We start from the raw sequence: 17,500 nt of genomic DNA, 5'->3' as shown, positions 1-17,500 counted from the left end.
TTTCATACACCTTATTCCAAAATAGCGACCATTTTAGTATTCTTTTGTTCGCTTGCAAATTAGTCCTTGTTGCCTCGTTCAAGGTGAAATATGCTTTTGAATTTTTAGCTTAAAAACGAAGCAACAAGGGCTGATTTGCAAGCAAACAAAAGAATACTAAAATGACGGCCATTTGGGAATAAGGTGTATTTATATAGCGCTTTATATACTAGTTGTACTTATCAGTAGAAGTGCCAACGAGTACAACGGTAGAGAAGGGTTGTTGGGATAATTGTGAATGTTTGGCTGAAAGTATGTTTCATGATCTAGGTCCTCTCAATGTACATGGCGTGGTTTATTGGAAATTTTCAATGTTTCGTGTAAAAAATGCGATTTTGTGAAAGCTAAATGAGTAAGGAGTTGAGACATAATACACTGTACCAATGTAGTGAAGAATTTGTGTTATTTGGGAGTTTGAAGCCATTGTTGTTCGGCAGGTACAAAACGCAGGCCACAGGTCATTATTTAACCTATACAGAAAGTATCCTAAACATTCATAAAAGCTAACCTTAGGCCTAATTAGGCCTAAAGAAAAGTATCCTAAACATTCATAAAAGCTAATTTTAGGCCTCAATTAGGCTTAAAGAAACGTTTTTAGGCCTAAGGTTAGCTTTTATGAATGTTTAGGATACTTTCTGTATAGATAAAACATTGACCTGTGCCCTGTGACCTGCGTTTTGTACCTGCCGATTGTTGTTTGGTGTTGCTATTTTGGAAAGGTTTCTGCTGTTTATGCGTTGCTAAGCCGTAGCTACTAAAACATGGAACCACCCAAAACCACCAACAAAACTAGCCAAAACCACCCAAAACCACCAACAAAATACCAATGCGATTCAATGTGACCTGAAGAAACGTTTTTATACCTTTTGCGTGATCTTACGTGACTACATAGTGCTTGATGTTCTATGACAAATATTGTGTGACAGTATACAGCACGTGTGTATCTTCCTTGGTGGACATGAAGTGATTTCTAATTTAGCGATTTCGCGAGATATATTGTTACTGATGCAGTCTTAAAGAAGCACTGAGACTCTGTGGTAATTTTGGAATAGCTAATATCTTTTTTCGAAACAGACAAACGCACAGAGGCTTATCATATAAACTGACAACAGGATATTGTTGTAATTCCACCCAAGCAAAAGGAGAGCCTTTTAGTCTTGAACAACATCCTGTCATGTTTGCAGCATGTTCTGTTTGACAAATTTTTGTGCGTATGAGTTTCTTAAATCGTGAACTGTTTAGATGGGCTCCGGTATCGCAAGCAAACAACGCAAAAGTGTTAGTTGCCACATTTTGCCAGTCCTCCAACACTATAGACCAGGTAAGAGTGTCTTGATATGAGATGTGTAAAAAGAACCCGGCAAAAAAAATATCGAGTGCATTGTTTGTACGAGGGCTTTAGATATCCACCACTCTTTAATTTTGCAGCTCTTCAATTAGCGATATCTTGTTTCTGAAGACACGTTTTCAATAAAATCTGACATGAAAATCCTGAGTCCGGAACCACCACTCGAAAATTTACTCTTAGTTTTTTCACTTGACATCAGTTTGAGTTTTAAAAATATATCTGCTGGCTTGTTTTCAGCTCGAGAGTACGCTTTGGCTTTTCGTGAGAGTTTTAATTCGAAGTTCTTTATTGCCAAATAAGCACGATAAGGATGAGAAAATTCCACGCATGATTGTCAACGTGATAGTCACGCAACATCACACAAACCGGTCGTATTGGGTATTTTTGGATGGTTTGGGGTGTTTTTTGGGGTAGTTTTGTTGGTGGTTGTAGGTGGTTTTGGGTGGTTTTGGCAGGTTTTGGCTAGCCGAATATAAGATAGGCAACGTATTCCATAGTTTAGGTTCCCCATAGCTCACTGATCTTCCTCCAAAGGACTTATGCTTGATGGCGGGGATCACCAAGTCATTGTTGCCATCAGCCCTTGTTTTTTTCATAGGTCTCCTCTTCATAAGCTCCTCAAGGTAAGTTGGTGCCAGAACGTTTAACGACTTAAAAGTCAATATTAGAACTTTGTAGTGAATACGTTGACGTATAGGCAGCCAGTGAAATTGTTTAAGAACTGGAGTTATGTGTTCATATTAACCATGAAGATGAAATGTGCAGAGAAATTCTAAACACCCTGGTGAAGTGCTTTAGCGTTGACTCTAGCAGACCATAGAGAATTGCATTGCAATATACATGTAAATCAAGTTTAGATATAATCATTGTATGAACCATTGCCGTAGCTGCAGTCTCGTTAATACAACGTCTGATCTTGAACATATTTTTCAGCGTTTAGAAGCATTTCTTTGCGGTATTTCGTACATGTTGTTTTAAAGGGGCTAGGTCACGCTATTTTAGGTAATTTTGTTTAATTAATCTAAACGTGAAATTGGCAGAGCAAGAGTCTTTCATTTGCAAAATCACGGCTACATAACAACTGAGAATGATTTTCCAGCTTTGTAAATGACATTTTGATATAGAATGATATAAGTTTGAAAAAAGGTGGGCCGACGTTTTTCAAATTTACCCAAATTCAATCCATTTCAATCCTCTCCAGTTTTGTCCATCCATGTCCCTTCTTGGCTTCCCTGTGTTTTGTTAGAGTTCTTCTATAGTTTTGAACAGTTATTTTGATATTTTAGTTAATTCTATGACCATTCGATCAGTGCTGAAATTGCCTAAAATTGCGTGACCTAGCCCCTTTAAGGTAAAGTCACTGTCAAAGTCACCCAAAAGGCGAACACACTTGGTGACATCAACTTCTTCGTTACCAACAGTGAATGATTTTAGTTCCATAAAATTACGTCGAGGTCCACCTACTGTCATTATTTCAGTTTTACTATTGTTTAACTTCAACATGTTGGTTGACATCCATTGTTTGATCTCAGAAAGAAGAGTTTCCATCTTGTACTTCGTCATAGAAACATTTTCCCTCGAAAACGCGATGTAAATTTGGCAGTCGTCTGCATATTAAAGCATGCAACGTGACACCATGACTACGAGCGATATCACCAAGTGGGACCAAATATATTGTGAACAGTTTTGGGCAAGTACGGTCTAGAAAAAGTTTCTCTGAATCGAAAGTTCTTTACCTGTGTTAATTGTCATACTTGACCACTCATTTGGACTAAATGTGTTAAAATAGCCAACAATAACGCATCAAAAATAGGCAAATTTGTTTTTGTGTATGCAAACAAGGCTATGACGTAGCAATAGTCAGGATTTCTCCGGATGACTAAATGTACTTGATGTAAAGAAGAAAACACAGGCGAGGAGAGCAATGCTTTGTAGACTTGAATCTTAATCCAGAGGCTAAATTCTATTGATATTGGCTCCACCTCTAAACAGAAAACACAGGCGAGGAGAGCAATGCTTTGTAGACTTGAATCTTAATCCAGAGGCTAAACTGTATTGATATTGGCTCCACCTCAATCTCGTACCCAGAGTCCTCGGGCTTCTGGGCCAACGGGTGAGCGCCCGGAGAGACTCTGGGATAATCGACTTGAACTATATTTTTGATTGGCCGCTTGCGTAACAATGGCAGTCCGACAGGAAGTCGGTAAGGTAATTCGGAAGCCCCAGAATTTGGAGGGAGATTCAAAATCTAAAACTAGTTTCAGTGCTGTTTGGTTTTTTCTGCCTCAGAAATATATAAATCACAAAAATAATAAAACGACGAGGTTTAAATTACGTCATATACCGCACGGGAATTTTCCCACGCTGCTAAAACGTGATTACTGTTGCGATTGCAAAAGTACCTTGGGAAAACATTACATCAGTTTCTTTGAGGAGAAATCCGTGGAATAAGGTCTTGTCGAAGCCATTCAGAATTACGGAAACATCAAATTGTAGAAGAAGAGGACATTTGTGTCGTTTCCACAAAAAATTGTCGATCGTGTTGCTTGCACGATGGCATTTTGAATGATGGAATGTACGCTGAAACACTAAAAATACACTTACCGAAAGCGTCAGAGGTTTCATCTTCACTTGCTCTTACACCAAGCTAGTGATCATTTCTCCAGTTTCTTTGTGTGTAAGGCTAAATTTCTTGTTTCTCGAACACTTTCAACCCGCCATTTCTACTGTTTACGGTTTTCTCTTTTCTGTTTCCGGTTAAACTCAAGCATACGTACTAAGACCGGAACCCACGTTTTCTGGGAAAATGGAGTCGATTATCCCGGAATCTCTCCGGGCGCTCACCCGCTGGCCAAAAAGCCCGAGGACTCTGGGTACGAGATTGGCTCCACCTATAAACAGATTTACCTCGTGGTCGTTAAACAGGGTTTTATATGTGAGTTATTTGCAGGAGTTTTACCAAGCGAAAGAGAGCTTGCAGTGCTATCCCGCGCTCATTGCTGTGAAGTAAATGCCTGGAAATCAAGTTTAATCTGTCTACCGTGGCTTTCTACGAGATCCCTGTTATAACTTCAAAAGAAATGATCGATTTATATACTTCCATACTAGTTGTGCCTTGCGGCAAGTGCCAACGAGGCAAAATTGTTTTATGTCTCTGGAATGTGTGAAAGTTTGACACAGAGGTAAAATTATTTTACTATAAATGAAAGTAGGAAAGGAAGAGTGTGAAGTAACTCTGATAAGAGTCTTGGTCTTAAAGGCATAATTTGAGGAATTCCATAATTTCAAAGTGTGTAAATGTTAAGGGAGTATTACTTAAGTTCGAAGCAATATCTTGTGATGTTGAAGTGTTACCTTAGGTTTACTGGTTGTTTGAGTATTGTTTGAATTGCTGGTTTTCACTCACGTGATCAACAGCCATGTTTTTCAACGAAAACAAAAGGAAGCGTTTGCATAATAATAGAGTTAAATTCCCGGAGGATTTGGTCGGGGCACCAACATGGCCGCCTTTTCTTTGTTTAGGGCACCAACATGGCGGTCGTGACGTCATGTGAAAACCGAGAATAAATGTGCACATGAATTTTCGTTTCATTTTTTGATTCAATCAAAAAAAGATAAATACAAAAACGTATGAAGGTTTTTGACTGAACCCTTGGATCTTACATCGATTACACTTTATTTACACACTTTGAGAGTGCTCTGTCTGAGTCCAAATTTTAACGTAAAAACGTTATACTCTTTGTCCAGAGAAAGGTGGATTGCTTTTGTAGTGGTATACACTGTCTCTGGTTTAGAATTTACTCTAAAACAAGAAAATGAAGGTTTGATTATCGAGCAACTGCTGCCATAAAGAATAAGTGACAGAAAAAGCATTCTGCGGTGAACATAAACCATGACAACTTAAATGGTATGCTGAAAGTTAACTATCAGTATAAACACAAGCTCAACTATTACACTGATGGCGTAAAAACTTTCGGCAGCCCCGTGTAGGGAATGTGTTTCATCGGCGCAACTCGAACTTTCACGCACGTGGTGATGAAGGTTATAATAACAATAATAATAATAACAGCACTGTATTTCACATTGAATGAACCCTGAAAAGCAATGTCTGCTAAGCTAAAGAACCCAACATTTAGTTGTCGGCTTGTAACGGCGATTAACCAGATAATAAATGTATTGAACGCAATAATCAAGCAATATTGTCTACCCCCGCTTTGTCCAAGTTGTGAGTGGTTCTAATTACGCAACGCTGGAGTTCAAGGACAATTCTTTGTGCTATAAGATGTGTTATAGTAATTTGTTCAATTCTTTGATCTGAAGTCTTTAAAACCGTGGCAATCGACGAAAGAAAGCAGTGGTTTAAAATTGACAAGCGAACACGCTGGTTCGAAATTGACAATTGAACACGCTGGTTCGCAAGCGAACACGCTGGTTCGAAATCGACAAGCGAACACGCTCGTTCTGTCCGAAATTTGTAGGTATAACCCTATTCCTTGATCAGCCGCTGCTTACAATTCAATTTACAAACACGTAAGGCAACTACAAGCGCCTCCAATCTCACTAGCTGAATCGTCCGCTGAAACAGCACACAAACCACACGGTGGAAGCGCCACGTGCAAAAACGTGACGTCACTACCCAAATATGGTCAAAAAAGGGTCCCTTACGCTGAGATGAGATTTTTCTTCTGTACTCACGTACGGCTCTATGATTTGCCAACTCGACCCCAGAGGGTCGGCCGCCTCGTCGGCAAAAATGGTAAGAGTAAATCGTTTCAGTAGTTTCTATACTGCGAACAAAATTTAACCACATTTCAAGTTACGTTTGTTAGCCCATTAAACAGTGAAAGTCATCTTTATATGGCTTGATTCAGTTTTCTCGCTCCAATAAAATGATATTTTGGACTAGTTGACTGAGATTTCCGTGTGAAGCGAATGTCAACAAGACCAATATTCATATACCTGAAGATCCCGCTTGAAGTCTTCCTTGGTAGAAGACCCGAACAGACCCGAACAGACAATATAGCAGTCAGGTTTTCACGTGTGAAGGATCCATCCACGTTTTATTTTCGCCGGCCGACTTTTCTTTAAAATTTAATTTTCCGGTGTAAGCTTCGGTTTTCTTTTTTTTTTTGTACGTGTTCTCAAGTCTAGATTTGTCTAGTTTCAACCCCCTCGAAAGAGTACACCCCAACAACGGTAATTGTTGATGTGAAAGAGCCTTGCAACGTGTATTGAGCAACAATGATCTGAAAATCTCGTCGACTTATTCTAAATTAAACGCTTCCCCATGTGAAAGCAAACAAATACGCTTGCTGAAGTATCTAAGAAGGCTGTCGCTGAAGGAAGAACGTGAAAAAGGTACGCTTGTCGAATACTTCTTTGTCGCATGTTCAAGGTTTTTGTCTTGTTTTCATTTGCTTAGGCTGACTTTTGCCGCCTAGTTCGATTGACTAGAAGTATTAATTGACTTGAGTTTCTGTAGCACTTATGGCCTACATGGCCTACTAACTATTGAACCACAAGACCGTTTACCATAGTTCATCTTGCATTTGAATTTCTCGAAGCAGAAGGGTTATACAACATTGAGAAAGTGATCGGGGTCGAAGAACTTGGTAAGGTCGAACAAGTTTGTTGACTATTGCTACGTCATAACACGTCATATCCAAGATGGCCCTCTCCAAGTCAGTTCAAAGTGCTCTTGTCACATTTTAACAGGGAACTGGACAAAACGGTAAATTATTTTCGAATTCCTGGGGAAAAGTTTTCGCAATTTCAGGGTTGGACACTTAATTTTGAGAGCACACGCCATTGATATGATATGATATGATATTTTATTATTTATGCACGGTAAAATCATCAGCTAAGATTACAAACAATGCTAAAATCTAAATTACAAAAGGTAAAATTTTAAAATGATTACAATAAAATACAATTACTATAATACTATATTAATTCTAAAGCTGCTTTCCATGAATGCCGTGCTTTATACTAAAATATGTCTTTAATCAGATTTTTGAAAAGCCCAAGAGACTCTGCTTGTCTCGCTTTGAGGGGTAAGCTATTCCAGACAGTAGCACCTCTATAGCTGAAGCTGTTTCTATAATAATTTGTCCGCGGAAACGGAACATTAAGCTTTCTTTCAGAGTCTCTTAAACTATAAACAGATTCGCGGTTTGTAAATTTAGAACATAGATATTCCGGTGCTAGCCCCTGAAGACACTTATAGACCATTGTGGCCAGCGCAATTTGTTGCTGGCTAACTAGATTTTTCCAGCCTAAAATTTTGAATAGCTCGCTAGCATTTGCATCAAAATTAGAGAAGGTCAAAACTCTGGCTGCTCTATTTTGCAGTTTTTGTAATTTGTCATGTAACGTGATACCACAGTTTCCCCAGACGACATTGCAGTAGTCAAAGTGCGGTTGAAGTAAAGCGTGATAAATAGAGCGCAATGTCGTCTGAGGAACGAGATGCCTTATACGTTTGAGGGCTCCAATTCCAGAAGCTACTTTCTTTGTCAGTTTATCGACATGGCTACTCCAGTTAAGATTATTATCAATAAGCACGCCCAGGGATTTAGCAACAGAAACTTGAGTGATAGGAGCACCATTAATCTCGGGAATTGGAGGATTGTGAGAGCATACAACCTCTGCCTTGATCCAATCAGCATAAATTCGGTTTTTGTCATGTTCAGGGTAAGTTTGTTTGCTATCAACCACTTTTTAACATTTTCTAGATCATGGTTAAGTCTTGATTCTATGTCGCCTGTATTGTCACCCGCATATGTTAGGTGGGTGTCATCTGCGTACATCCATGGCATACAATTCGTTAGACAGTTTGGCAGATCATTGATATATAGCAAAAACAACAATGGACCCAAAATAGTCCCCTGAGGGACGCCGCAACTTAGTGAGCAAGTTTTAGAAAGTGATCCATTAATGGAACACTTTTGAGTGCGGTTGTCCAAATAGGACTTAAACCAGTTGTAAGAAATGCCATGTATGCCGTAATTATTTAATTTAGATAAAAGGATCTCGTGATTAACCGTATCAAAAGCTTTTTTTAGGTCTAGGAAAACAACAGCGTTTATTTTTCCTCGGTCAATGTTGTAAGCCCAAGTATCCGTAGCCCCAAGTAAAGCCGTAACGGTGGAATGAATAGAGCGAAAACCAGATTGGCATTTACATATTACGTTATGCTTTGTTAGGTACGCATATAATTGGTTATAAACTATTCTTTCGAACACTTTGGCTATAACCGGGATAACGGAAATTGGGCGGTAATTGTTTAGGTCATCACGTTCCCCTTGTTTGAATAGTGGAGTGACCCGTGCACACTTCCAGTCGTCTGGGAACACACCTACATTTAATGACTGATTGAAAATATAGCACAGCGGTTTGCAAATAAGATCCGCGCATTCACGAATAAGTCGAGAAGAAATTTTGTCAAGGCCGACTGCCTTTGATTTTTTCAGTTTATTCAGCAGTGAAAATACTTCATTTGTGGAGGTTGGGCGGAACTGAAACTACTTATCCGTGCTAGTGAGATAATTCAGATAGCTGTTGCCATCTGAAGAAGGAATATCACTAGCAAGTTTCGGGCCAATGGTAGCAAAATAACGATTAAATTCGTGCGCTATTTCTGCTGGAGCTGTTACTGATTGCTCATTTACATTCAGTTGTTTCACAGACGTTTCCACGAAATTTCGGGAAGACAGCTCATTGATGATCTGCCAGGTTTTGCGGGAATCACCCTTATGCTCGTTTAGCATATTTTGATAATAAACTTGCTTCGCTAGCCTAGTCGCACTATTGACTTTGTTCCGCTGTCTTTTAAAGTGAACCCAATCATTAGGATTTTTTGATCTAATTGCTCTGAGTTTCAAAATATCTCGATCGTGCATCTGTTTTTTAAGCTCAGAAGTAATCCATGGGGAACCCCGCGCGCGAACACGAGTGGTTCTCAATGGAGCGTGCTTGTTAACAATAGCCAAAAAGGATTCCTTCCATTCATTCCACACATCATTTGGATTGGAAGAATTGTTTATGTGATCCCAATCTTGAGATGCAACATCGCTACGAAATTTATCACGGTCAAAACTTCGAAAATTCCTATAGGTTATATTAGTGTGACCCTTACTCTGTCCATTAATGGCTAATTTTCGATAGACATAGACCATGCTGTGATCGCTAATGCCAATATGACGCACACCTGAGCATAACACCTTGTCAGGACAGTTAGTAAAAATTAAATCAATCAATGTTGCAGAAGTTTCGGTTATTCTTGTTGGTTCTGTTATGAGTTGTTGAAGACCATAAACATCCGTGATAGTTAATAATTTGCGTGTATCGCTGTCAAACTGGGATGCGGCCATATTGCAATTTAGATCCCCTAAAAGGTAGAATTCAGTATTAAGGGAATCCAATTTCCCAATCAACTCTTCAAAAGGTGAAAATATACCAACAAGCGAATTAGGTGGTCTATACCACGTAGCAACAATAAATGATTTAGAGCGAGGTTTGCGTATTTCAATACAAAGGTTCTCAAGACTGTCCATGCAAAGATCGTTGCGCACCGAAAAGTTAATTGACTTTTTTACATAAAAGCAAACGCCCCCACCTCCATATGTAGTTCTATCACGTCTAACTATATCATAACCAGAGATACTGACCTCATTATCGGTGATGTATTCATTTAGTTTAGTCTCGTTAATTGCGAGAACATCTATATCGTTACTTACGAGAAAGATCTTGAGTTCATCAAGATGAGTGGTCAATTTATTTATAATCAGCGAGGCCAGCTTAAAACCGCGTTTGGAGGGCAATACTCGAGAACGATCAATAGGATTTTGAGTCGGACTTCTCGATGACTCCTGACTGTTGCCTTCCAACGGCACGGCATTAATGGAAGGCATAGTAAAAGTTCAATGAGCTAGACCATGATAAAAATTCTTAAAAATACGCTTGTTACCTGCAAAATTCAGGTGTAGACCTCCACGGTTTAACCCCTTTTCGTTTATATTATTGTGTTCAATAAATCTCCAATCATTCGGGCGAGTGACCCTCAAAATGCACTCGCCCGGATCAGTTTCCACTCGCCCAAAAGTTTACCCACCCCCCAATCTCTCCAACCAATTTAGTCATCTTTCATTTTTACTATTTAATACCATTGAAATTTACTTCAACACTGAAAGGCTATTAAAGTAAATAGGAAGTCTGTTTTAGTTTCAGCACGCATTGATCAGAGTGCTGGGAAAGTACGGGAAAACAATTCGCTTCCAACCTCGTCAAGCAGGTGGCAGACCGAGGATTATTACTTCAATGAAAAATTCTATTAAAGGCCTTAAATCCCGAGAGAGATACCTGCAGTTTGCGAGTAAACTTGTCTGTTCTTCTGAGGAGCGGTCTTATTAAGGCGCCATGTTTGCCTAGTCACCGATTGCTCGATAGTGACCAGCAGTATCACTGACCAGGAAGCCATATTTCATATAGAGTTAACTGAATAGAGGGTAATGTGAAGTGCTAGATTTCTATCCCATATGAACCAGGTGAGCGTTAGTCCTACTGATGGAAATGGGCCCACACAAGAACAGTTAACTCTGTTTAAAATATAAGTGCTACACGGCCAACGTTTGTATAAACGTAACCTTTCCTTGTACTTGTACATGTTCATTGCCGTGACTGTAACATCTTCAGTTCCTACGGCCTGCTCCCGTCTGACCTTGTAGCTCAGTCGGTAGAGCGGCGGAGATCTAACCCGAAGGTCGTGGGTTCAATTCCCAGCCTTGTCAGAGTTTTTCTCTGTCCTAGTGTGGGCCCATTTCCATCAGTAGGGCTAACGCTCACATGGTTCATATGGGATAGAAATCTAGCACTTCACATTACCCGCTATTCAGTTAACTCTGTTTAAAATATAAGTGTTACACGGCCAACGTTTGTATAAACGTAACCTTTCCTTGTACTTGTACATATTTCATATAATCTGTCTATTTACGAAGCCCAATGTTGCCTTTTAGCGCCAGTTTATTAGACAGTTCGGAATATAAAACTTTGTAAAATAGAAATGGTAAGTTTATGTCTAGGGATTTTCTTGGCAAAATGGAATGCAAAATGCAGTGTTTATTTCGCAATTTAGATAATTTCTTAACGACGAAAATCGCACTCGCCAAACGGGCGAGTGATCGATGATTTGCGCTCGCCCCACACTTTAGAGACTCGCCTGGAGGAGCGGGCGAGTGCTAATGTCCAACCCTGTAATTTATAGAAACTTTTTCTAGACCGTACTTTCCCTTTAAGGCCTTAGAATCAAAGAGTATTCCGTCAATGGCGACTCTCAGCTGCCTTCCATCTAAATAGGATTTGATCCAGTGAAGGCATCTACCAGTAATTCCAAAACGATGTGCTAGTCTTGCTAGTAGTATCTGATGGTCGATCGTACCGAAAGCCGCAGATAAATCTAATGATACAAACAGAACACACTCGTTACGATCGAGTGACAATAGGTGCGGTTACACGGGGCACTTTTACCGTGGTAAATTGCCTTTTTACCACGGGAAACTGTATTTAGTAGTGTGACCGACGCTTTCCGAGGTAAATTTCCCGTGTTAAATATCCATGGATACGTCAAAAAGATCAGTGGAAGCGCCCATGACATTTAACGTGGGAAGTTGGAAGGGTGTTTTGATGCCCGAGGTACAAGAGCCAATCGCTATGCTGATGAAGTTGTGATTAAATTTCCCGCCAATGAATTGCGTGAGATTTCGTTTTACCTCGGTAATCTTCGTAACGTGTGACCCCTAGTTAACACGGTATACTAAAACCCAAGTGTGAGGCACCGTGGGGTAATTTACCATGGGAAATGGCATTTACCATGGTGAGTGTAACCGCACCTAATGTGATGTCATTGTAAATCTTGCACAATGCCGTCTCTGTAGAGTGGCTCACTCGATAGGCAGGATTGCATAGGTTCGTCGAGGTTGTTGGTACTTACATAGTTGGTTATGTAACTCCTTTGCTACGACTTTCTCAATCAGCTTTGACACATACGAGAGATTAGAAATAGGTCTATAAATCTTCAGATCTTCACTATTCAGTTTTTGTACTGAGAGTTTAAAAGCTACAAGGCTATGGTCAGATATCCAAGGAGTGTGCACACGGATATCATTTACAAGATTCGCATCCTGTTCAGTTATTAGGCTGATTTAGCAACAGAACGGGAACGTCAGTGGCGACGGCGCGCGCAGAAAAAACACCAATGAGAATTCAGAATAGAATAGACTCCACTCTTTTCTTCTCTATTCTAAATTCTCATTGGTGTTTTTTCTGAGCGCGCCGTCGCCACTGACGTTCCCGTTCTGTTGCTAAATCAGCCTATTATGCAGTTCAAGTATGACCAAGTCTGTGAGTTGGTTGATTCACCAGTTGACTCAGATTCAGGGTATCCAGTAGTTCCAGAAATTCTCTTGTTTGATTGTTTGAGGTATTATCCAAATGAAGATTGACGTCTCCTACAATTACGATTTCCCCAGAGAGAAATATCAAGTGAGCATGTTAAAAGGTACTATATTTCACAGTAGTGCGTTGGCAATTATCAGCAACACGTATGTCAAGACATGTTTTATACACAAGATGTCAATACCACCCCCACGATGACCAGTGCTACGAGGTATATGGGACATTTTGTATCCTTCGGGACAGACATCACGAATGATTTGCTTAGCTAATAAATCTTCACAAGGAAGCCACGTCTCCGTAACCGCGATAATGTCAAAGTCATGCTCCACTAAATCAAGTTGGAGGGATAAACAAATATTTGAACATTAAAATTATTCGTTCTTAAAAAAACAGGAGAAATAAATATGAAAAAAACTTTACACTAAAATCGCCGTTCTTAACAAATGTGGAAAAAACTAACACAGGATCCATGAAGCAAATCCAAACAACCTGAAGGTAAAGAAAAGCTGACTGCGACACCATTAGGCTCGTAAATGGCTGCGAATCTTCAGGGGTAGAGCGCAACCGAGCAAGGGGATTTCTACAGCGCCGGACCTCTACCCAACCTGTACGGGTTCGCAAATGATCCCCATATTGGAACGCAAATGATCCCGGGAAAAAAGTTAGGAATGGCATGGAGGGTGGAATGGTCTGGATAGAGAATTAATTTGTGTGTTTGCCAAAGTTGTTCGAATATCCCGACTGTTTGTTCTCGTTTCGTAGTTTTGCAGTTACTGGTCACGCGTGGCCGACACAAGAATACATTTGAATTTTAACACATGCATGCTCAATACGAAATGTCCCTGAATCGAGGCCTGGCAGACCCGATTTTTCTCGCAGGGTTCGAGAAAAGGCTCCCTGGTCACAATCAGTTTAGCTCAAACTGGATGTCCTGTCCCGATGTCCAGTCACGTGACATGAAACCCGTCAAAAGGCGACAGACTATCGGACAAAGGCGATTGATCACGATTAATTACGATGAAATCCATCGATTTCGAGGCTATCAAACACATAGTTACTGTATCTGGATAGGAAGGATAAGCGATTTTAATTTTTTGTCATTATTTTGTTACAAGCAACTTTATTTTGTGGACGCCCGAAGGCTGTTCTGTATCCCCATTACACAAGGTATGTTTATGTTCTTGCGAGTATTACAATCAACGTTGTGCTTTGTGGCTGCCACAGCAAGTGCGGCTACAATAGGTAAAGGTAAGGTAAAGTCTGCTACGAGCCTAGAAGCTGCTACGAACCCTTGAATGGTGAATAGAGATTTTTTATACTGAATTGAATGATGCTATTGCCGTCACGATAGCTTAACCTAGCCACTGATAAAGCCGCTGATAAAGTTGTAAACATTAGTAACGTCGTTTCGATAGCTTTTACAGTGCGACGCTCCTTACCATGGCCACCTAACAAAGTTTTTCACAAATTGTCCGCCAATCAGCATGTGTGAATTTGATTGAAAGTCACGCCTCCTTGCAAAGTTCGCACAGTTGTAAGTTGAACACCGTTGCATGGGTTGTTGAGTGGACAAATCTCTACGTAATTGTCAAATGTGAAAGTTTGTTGGGTGGCCACGGTAAGGCGCGTTGCACTGTAAGAAAGTCGCGATGCATGCTGTATCGTAAACAAAATAGATTCACATGTGCGCAGAGCCGTGAACGTGAGCGTGAGATATGGGCACCGGAAGCCACTGCATAAATAACTGGTTTTTATCGCTTTGCATCATTGAAGTACAACGTTTTACGATTGTTTTTGTTTCACCTAAATAAATACATTTTTTGAACTATAAAGTTCTTACGGTGTTCACTGCATTGGAGATGATCTGTGGCACTGCATACAGACAGCAATCTGCGTGAACTATTGATCGGAGAATCGATCTATTTAGCGTGTATTGAGCTAAAGAGATCGTGAAGAGAACAAACGAAACCTAAATTGAATTACAGTGAAAGATTATCTCAAAGGTCATTTTGTTTGCTGTGAACTTGCCATTGCAAAACAGTGTGTCAAATAATAGTTTAGTATTTCAAACTGTATTTTAATTTTAATGGCACTCAAAATTATGTCAAGAGCCATTTTGTTTCCTGTGAAGCTAGCATTGCAGTTAGTTAATAATTTTGTATTCCAATAATGTATTTAGTATTGTGCAGTAGGAAAATTAAACAGCAGCAACTTGAAAATGGGTGTGACAAAAGAACAGTATGGAGCCAGAATTGGTATGCATGACGTATTTTTACCTTTAGTGTATTCTATTTACCAACATTGAAATGCTTGATACAGTGGTATAGATGTGAGAATGAAGTGACAGTATGGGCAACTAAAATTGTGTGCTACAACATTCACGCACTGTTCTTAAGAGAATGTCAAACGATGTCGAGGAGAACCCTGGACCTAGAGTGTTTGATCCAGAAAAAGAAGTTAGTGCAGATATTCGCCAAGGCAGTGATGTGAACAAGCATCAAGGTTCTATCAATTTTAACGAATTAGTTCATCCTACTCAGACAGCTTGTGCAGACTTTAATTAAGGTAATGAATCTGTGTTTGAATCAAATGCAGGAAAACAATGTGTTACTGACTTATATATTAGTCAGTGAAATTGTGGTCTATCCAGGCTAACAAGCCCATGGATTGTGCCAAACGCGAAATCCAAAATGGTGTTGCTATTGCTGAAAAGGTCAATTGGTGATTTTGAAACAACCTAAGCAAGAAACAGGTAAATAAAATAAAATCAAAAATCGTAGAGAGAAGTATTACTGTTTTTCATCCTATTTCCAAAGGCTATACCTCGGACGACCCACAAGCATTTAAAGAATTGTGGTGAACTTCTTTCTCTGCACATCCAGTATCGCTCTCAAATTTTGCGATTTTAATTAACCATAGCTCAACACCCTTGTTTCCAGCACCTCCTCTTCTACCTAATGCATGACTTACCACATGTACGCATTGCGTACCTATGATTGTAACCGATAATTAAAATGTGGCAAATTATAACAGCGTGCTAAGAAACAAAATTCAGTACCGATGATTGTAACCGATAATTAAGTGTGGCAAATTATAACAACGCGCTAAGAAACAAAATTCAGTCTTTCTGGAAAACTATGATGAGGCAGAAACGTGATGTGAGCCATGATTTAAAGTGATTTTAATAAAAATAAGCGCTCTTCGCGTTAATTCTCTATCCAGACCATTCCACCCTCCATGCCATTTCTTTTTTTTTTTTTTTTTTTTTCTTTTTTTTTTCGAGATCATTAATTTTTGCGGTCCAAAATTAACATCATTTGCGTTCCGGGATGATTTGCGGTACAGTTTGGGGATCATTTGCGGACCCGTACAGACCCCCTCGTGCGCTGAGTCAAGAAAGGAAAAAGAAAAGAACAACAAGCGGCAGCCTAGGAGAAAAAGTAACCTGCGATGAGGCGTACTTTCCCTTTAGACAGGGCGCGAAAGGGCACACCTGACACGATTTCTTAACGAGTTGTCTACCGCCCACCTGTCAAGAGTGATGTTATCTTGTGTCATGTTAGTCTATAAATGTGAGCCAATCAGATTTTCCCGGAAATTGCCTGCACGTTGTTGCAAGAAGATGAACACAAATAGAATTCGGGCTGGAATATTTGCGAAGTCAGACTTATCCACTCAATGAAAGCTACTAATATTTCTTGCCGAATCCTTCATGTTATCAGGCGCAATCAACAGTACATTTAAGTGCTCCTGTGATCAAATTTTTTATCCCTTGAATTTTTAAGTTTATCACATAGAATTCCAGGAAAGATTAAAAACGCCGTTTACCGTTTGGCAATATCTGCATTGGTTCCAGAGATCTTTAAGTTTGAAGAATGGGTAAAATATGCAAATGAGAGCACTGATGACATCGTTCATTCAAGCCGATACAGCATCAAGTATATAAAATATAGCTATCTCGGTCAATTGGCAGCAGAGATTATTGAAACTTGGTAGGCTAATAGTTCTACAGGCAACACACCTACGGCTGTAAAGGAATTGGTTCCCATGGCAACTCACTCTTTTCCAGTCCCCTCCAACCTGATTTCAATATTTTTGGTGATCTTAAGCTAGAAATACATTTAACAAGGCCACAAAGTCGACCTAACACATCTACAGCTGTATATGCTTCCAGGATCAGGCAGATGAGGCACCATTGGTAAATATCAAAATAGAATGCCAAACGTGACCGGCCAGCAAAGCCCTTAATAACATGGAGGTCTTGAACCCAGTATGTTGTCATGGTAATAAAACTGGTGTGCTCATATTGTGTAGGACACCTACTAGAATCTTACTACAAAGAATCAAGGCATTTCTGATACAAATTGGCTGAGATTGATATTTGATGAAAATTCGGTTGAGTTTATGACATCATCACTTGCTAATTTGTGTATTTTAAATAGTCGTCCACGGCATTCTGCTTCTCGTACAGACCACATGTTTATGTCTCGAAATGGCTTAGATAGTAAAGATGCGAATTTCGTCATAGTAGCACTTTAAGAAACTTTAATTAAACTCCAATATTTAAGATGTCAATAAAAACATGCTAATGTATCCGAAGAAAATGGACTTTGAGAAATTCTAGTTTTCCAGCAGCAGCTACTGAACTATCGTTTTGTAAGA

General features: G+C 39.7%; 1 protein-coding gene across 4 annotated transcripts in view; it reads left to right on the top strand.

Moving 5' to 3' along the window:
- Nucleotides 1-17,500, top strand: part of LOC138051463 (caspase-1-like) — a 52,578-nt gene that overhangs the window by 29,372 nt on the left and 5,706 nt on the right. The window contains exons 5-6 of one of the 4 annotated variants that reach the window (XM_068897660.1): nucleotides 1,986-2,010; nucleotides 12,864-13,356. The exons of 1 other annotated variant lie outside the window; for it this stretch is intronic. In XM_068897660.1, coding sequence (XP_068753761.1) covers nucleotides 1,986-2,000 — 15 coding nt within the window. In that variant the 3' untranslated portion in view covers nucleotides 2,001-2,010; nucleotides 12,864-13,356. Of the gene's footprint in view, nucleotides 1-1,985; nucleotides 2,011-4,337; nucleotides 6,492-12,863; nucleotides 13,357-17,500 lie in introns of those variants that run through there. 2 more of the 4 variants (XM_068897661.1, XM_068897659.1) reach the window with 2 other exon arrangements.

The sequence above is a fragment of the Montipora capricornis genome, chromosome 6 (assembly GCF_036669925.1).
Source record: "Montipora capricornis isolate CH-2021 chromosome 6, ASM3666992v2, whole genome shotgun sequence".
NCBI classification, from domain to species: Eukaryota; Metazoa; Cnidaria; class Anthozoa; order Scleractinia; family Acroporidae; genus Montipora; species Montipora capricornis.
This window is presented reverse-complemented; position numbering and strand designations above follow the sequence as displayed.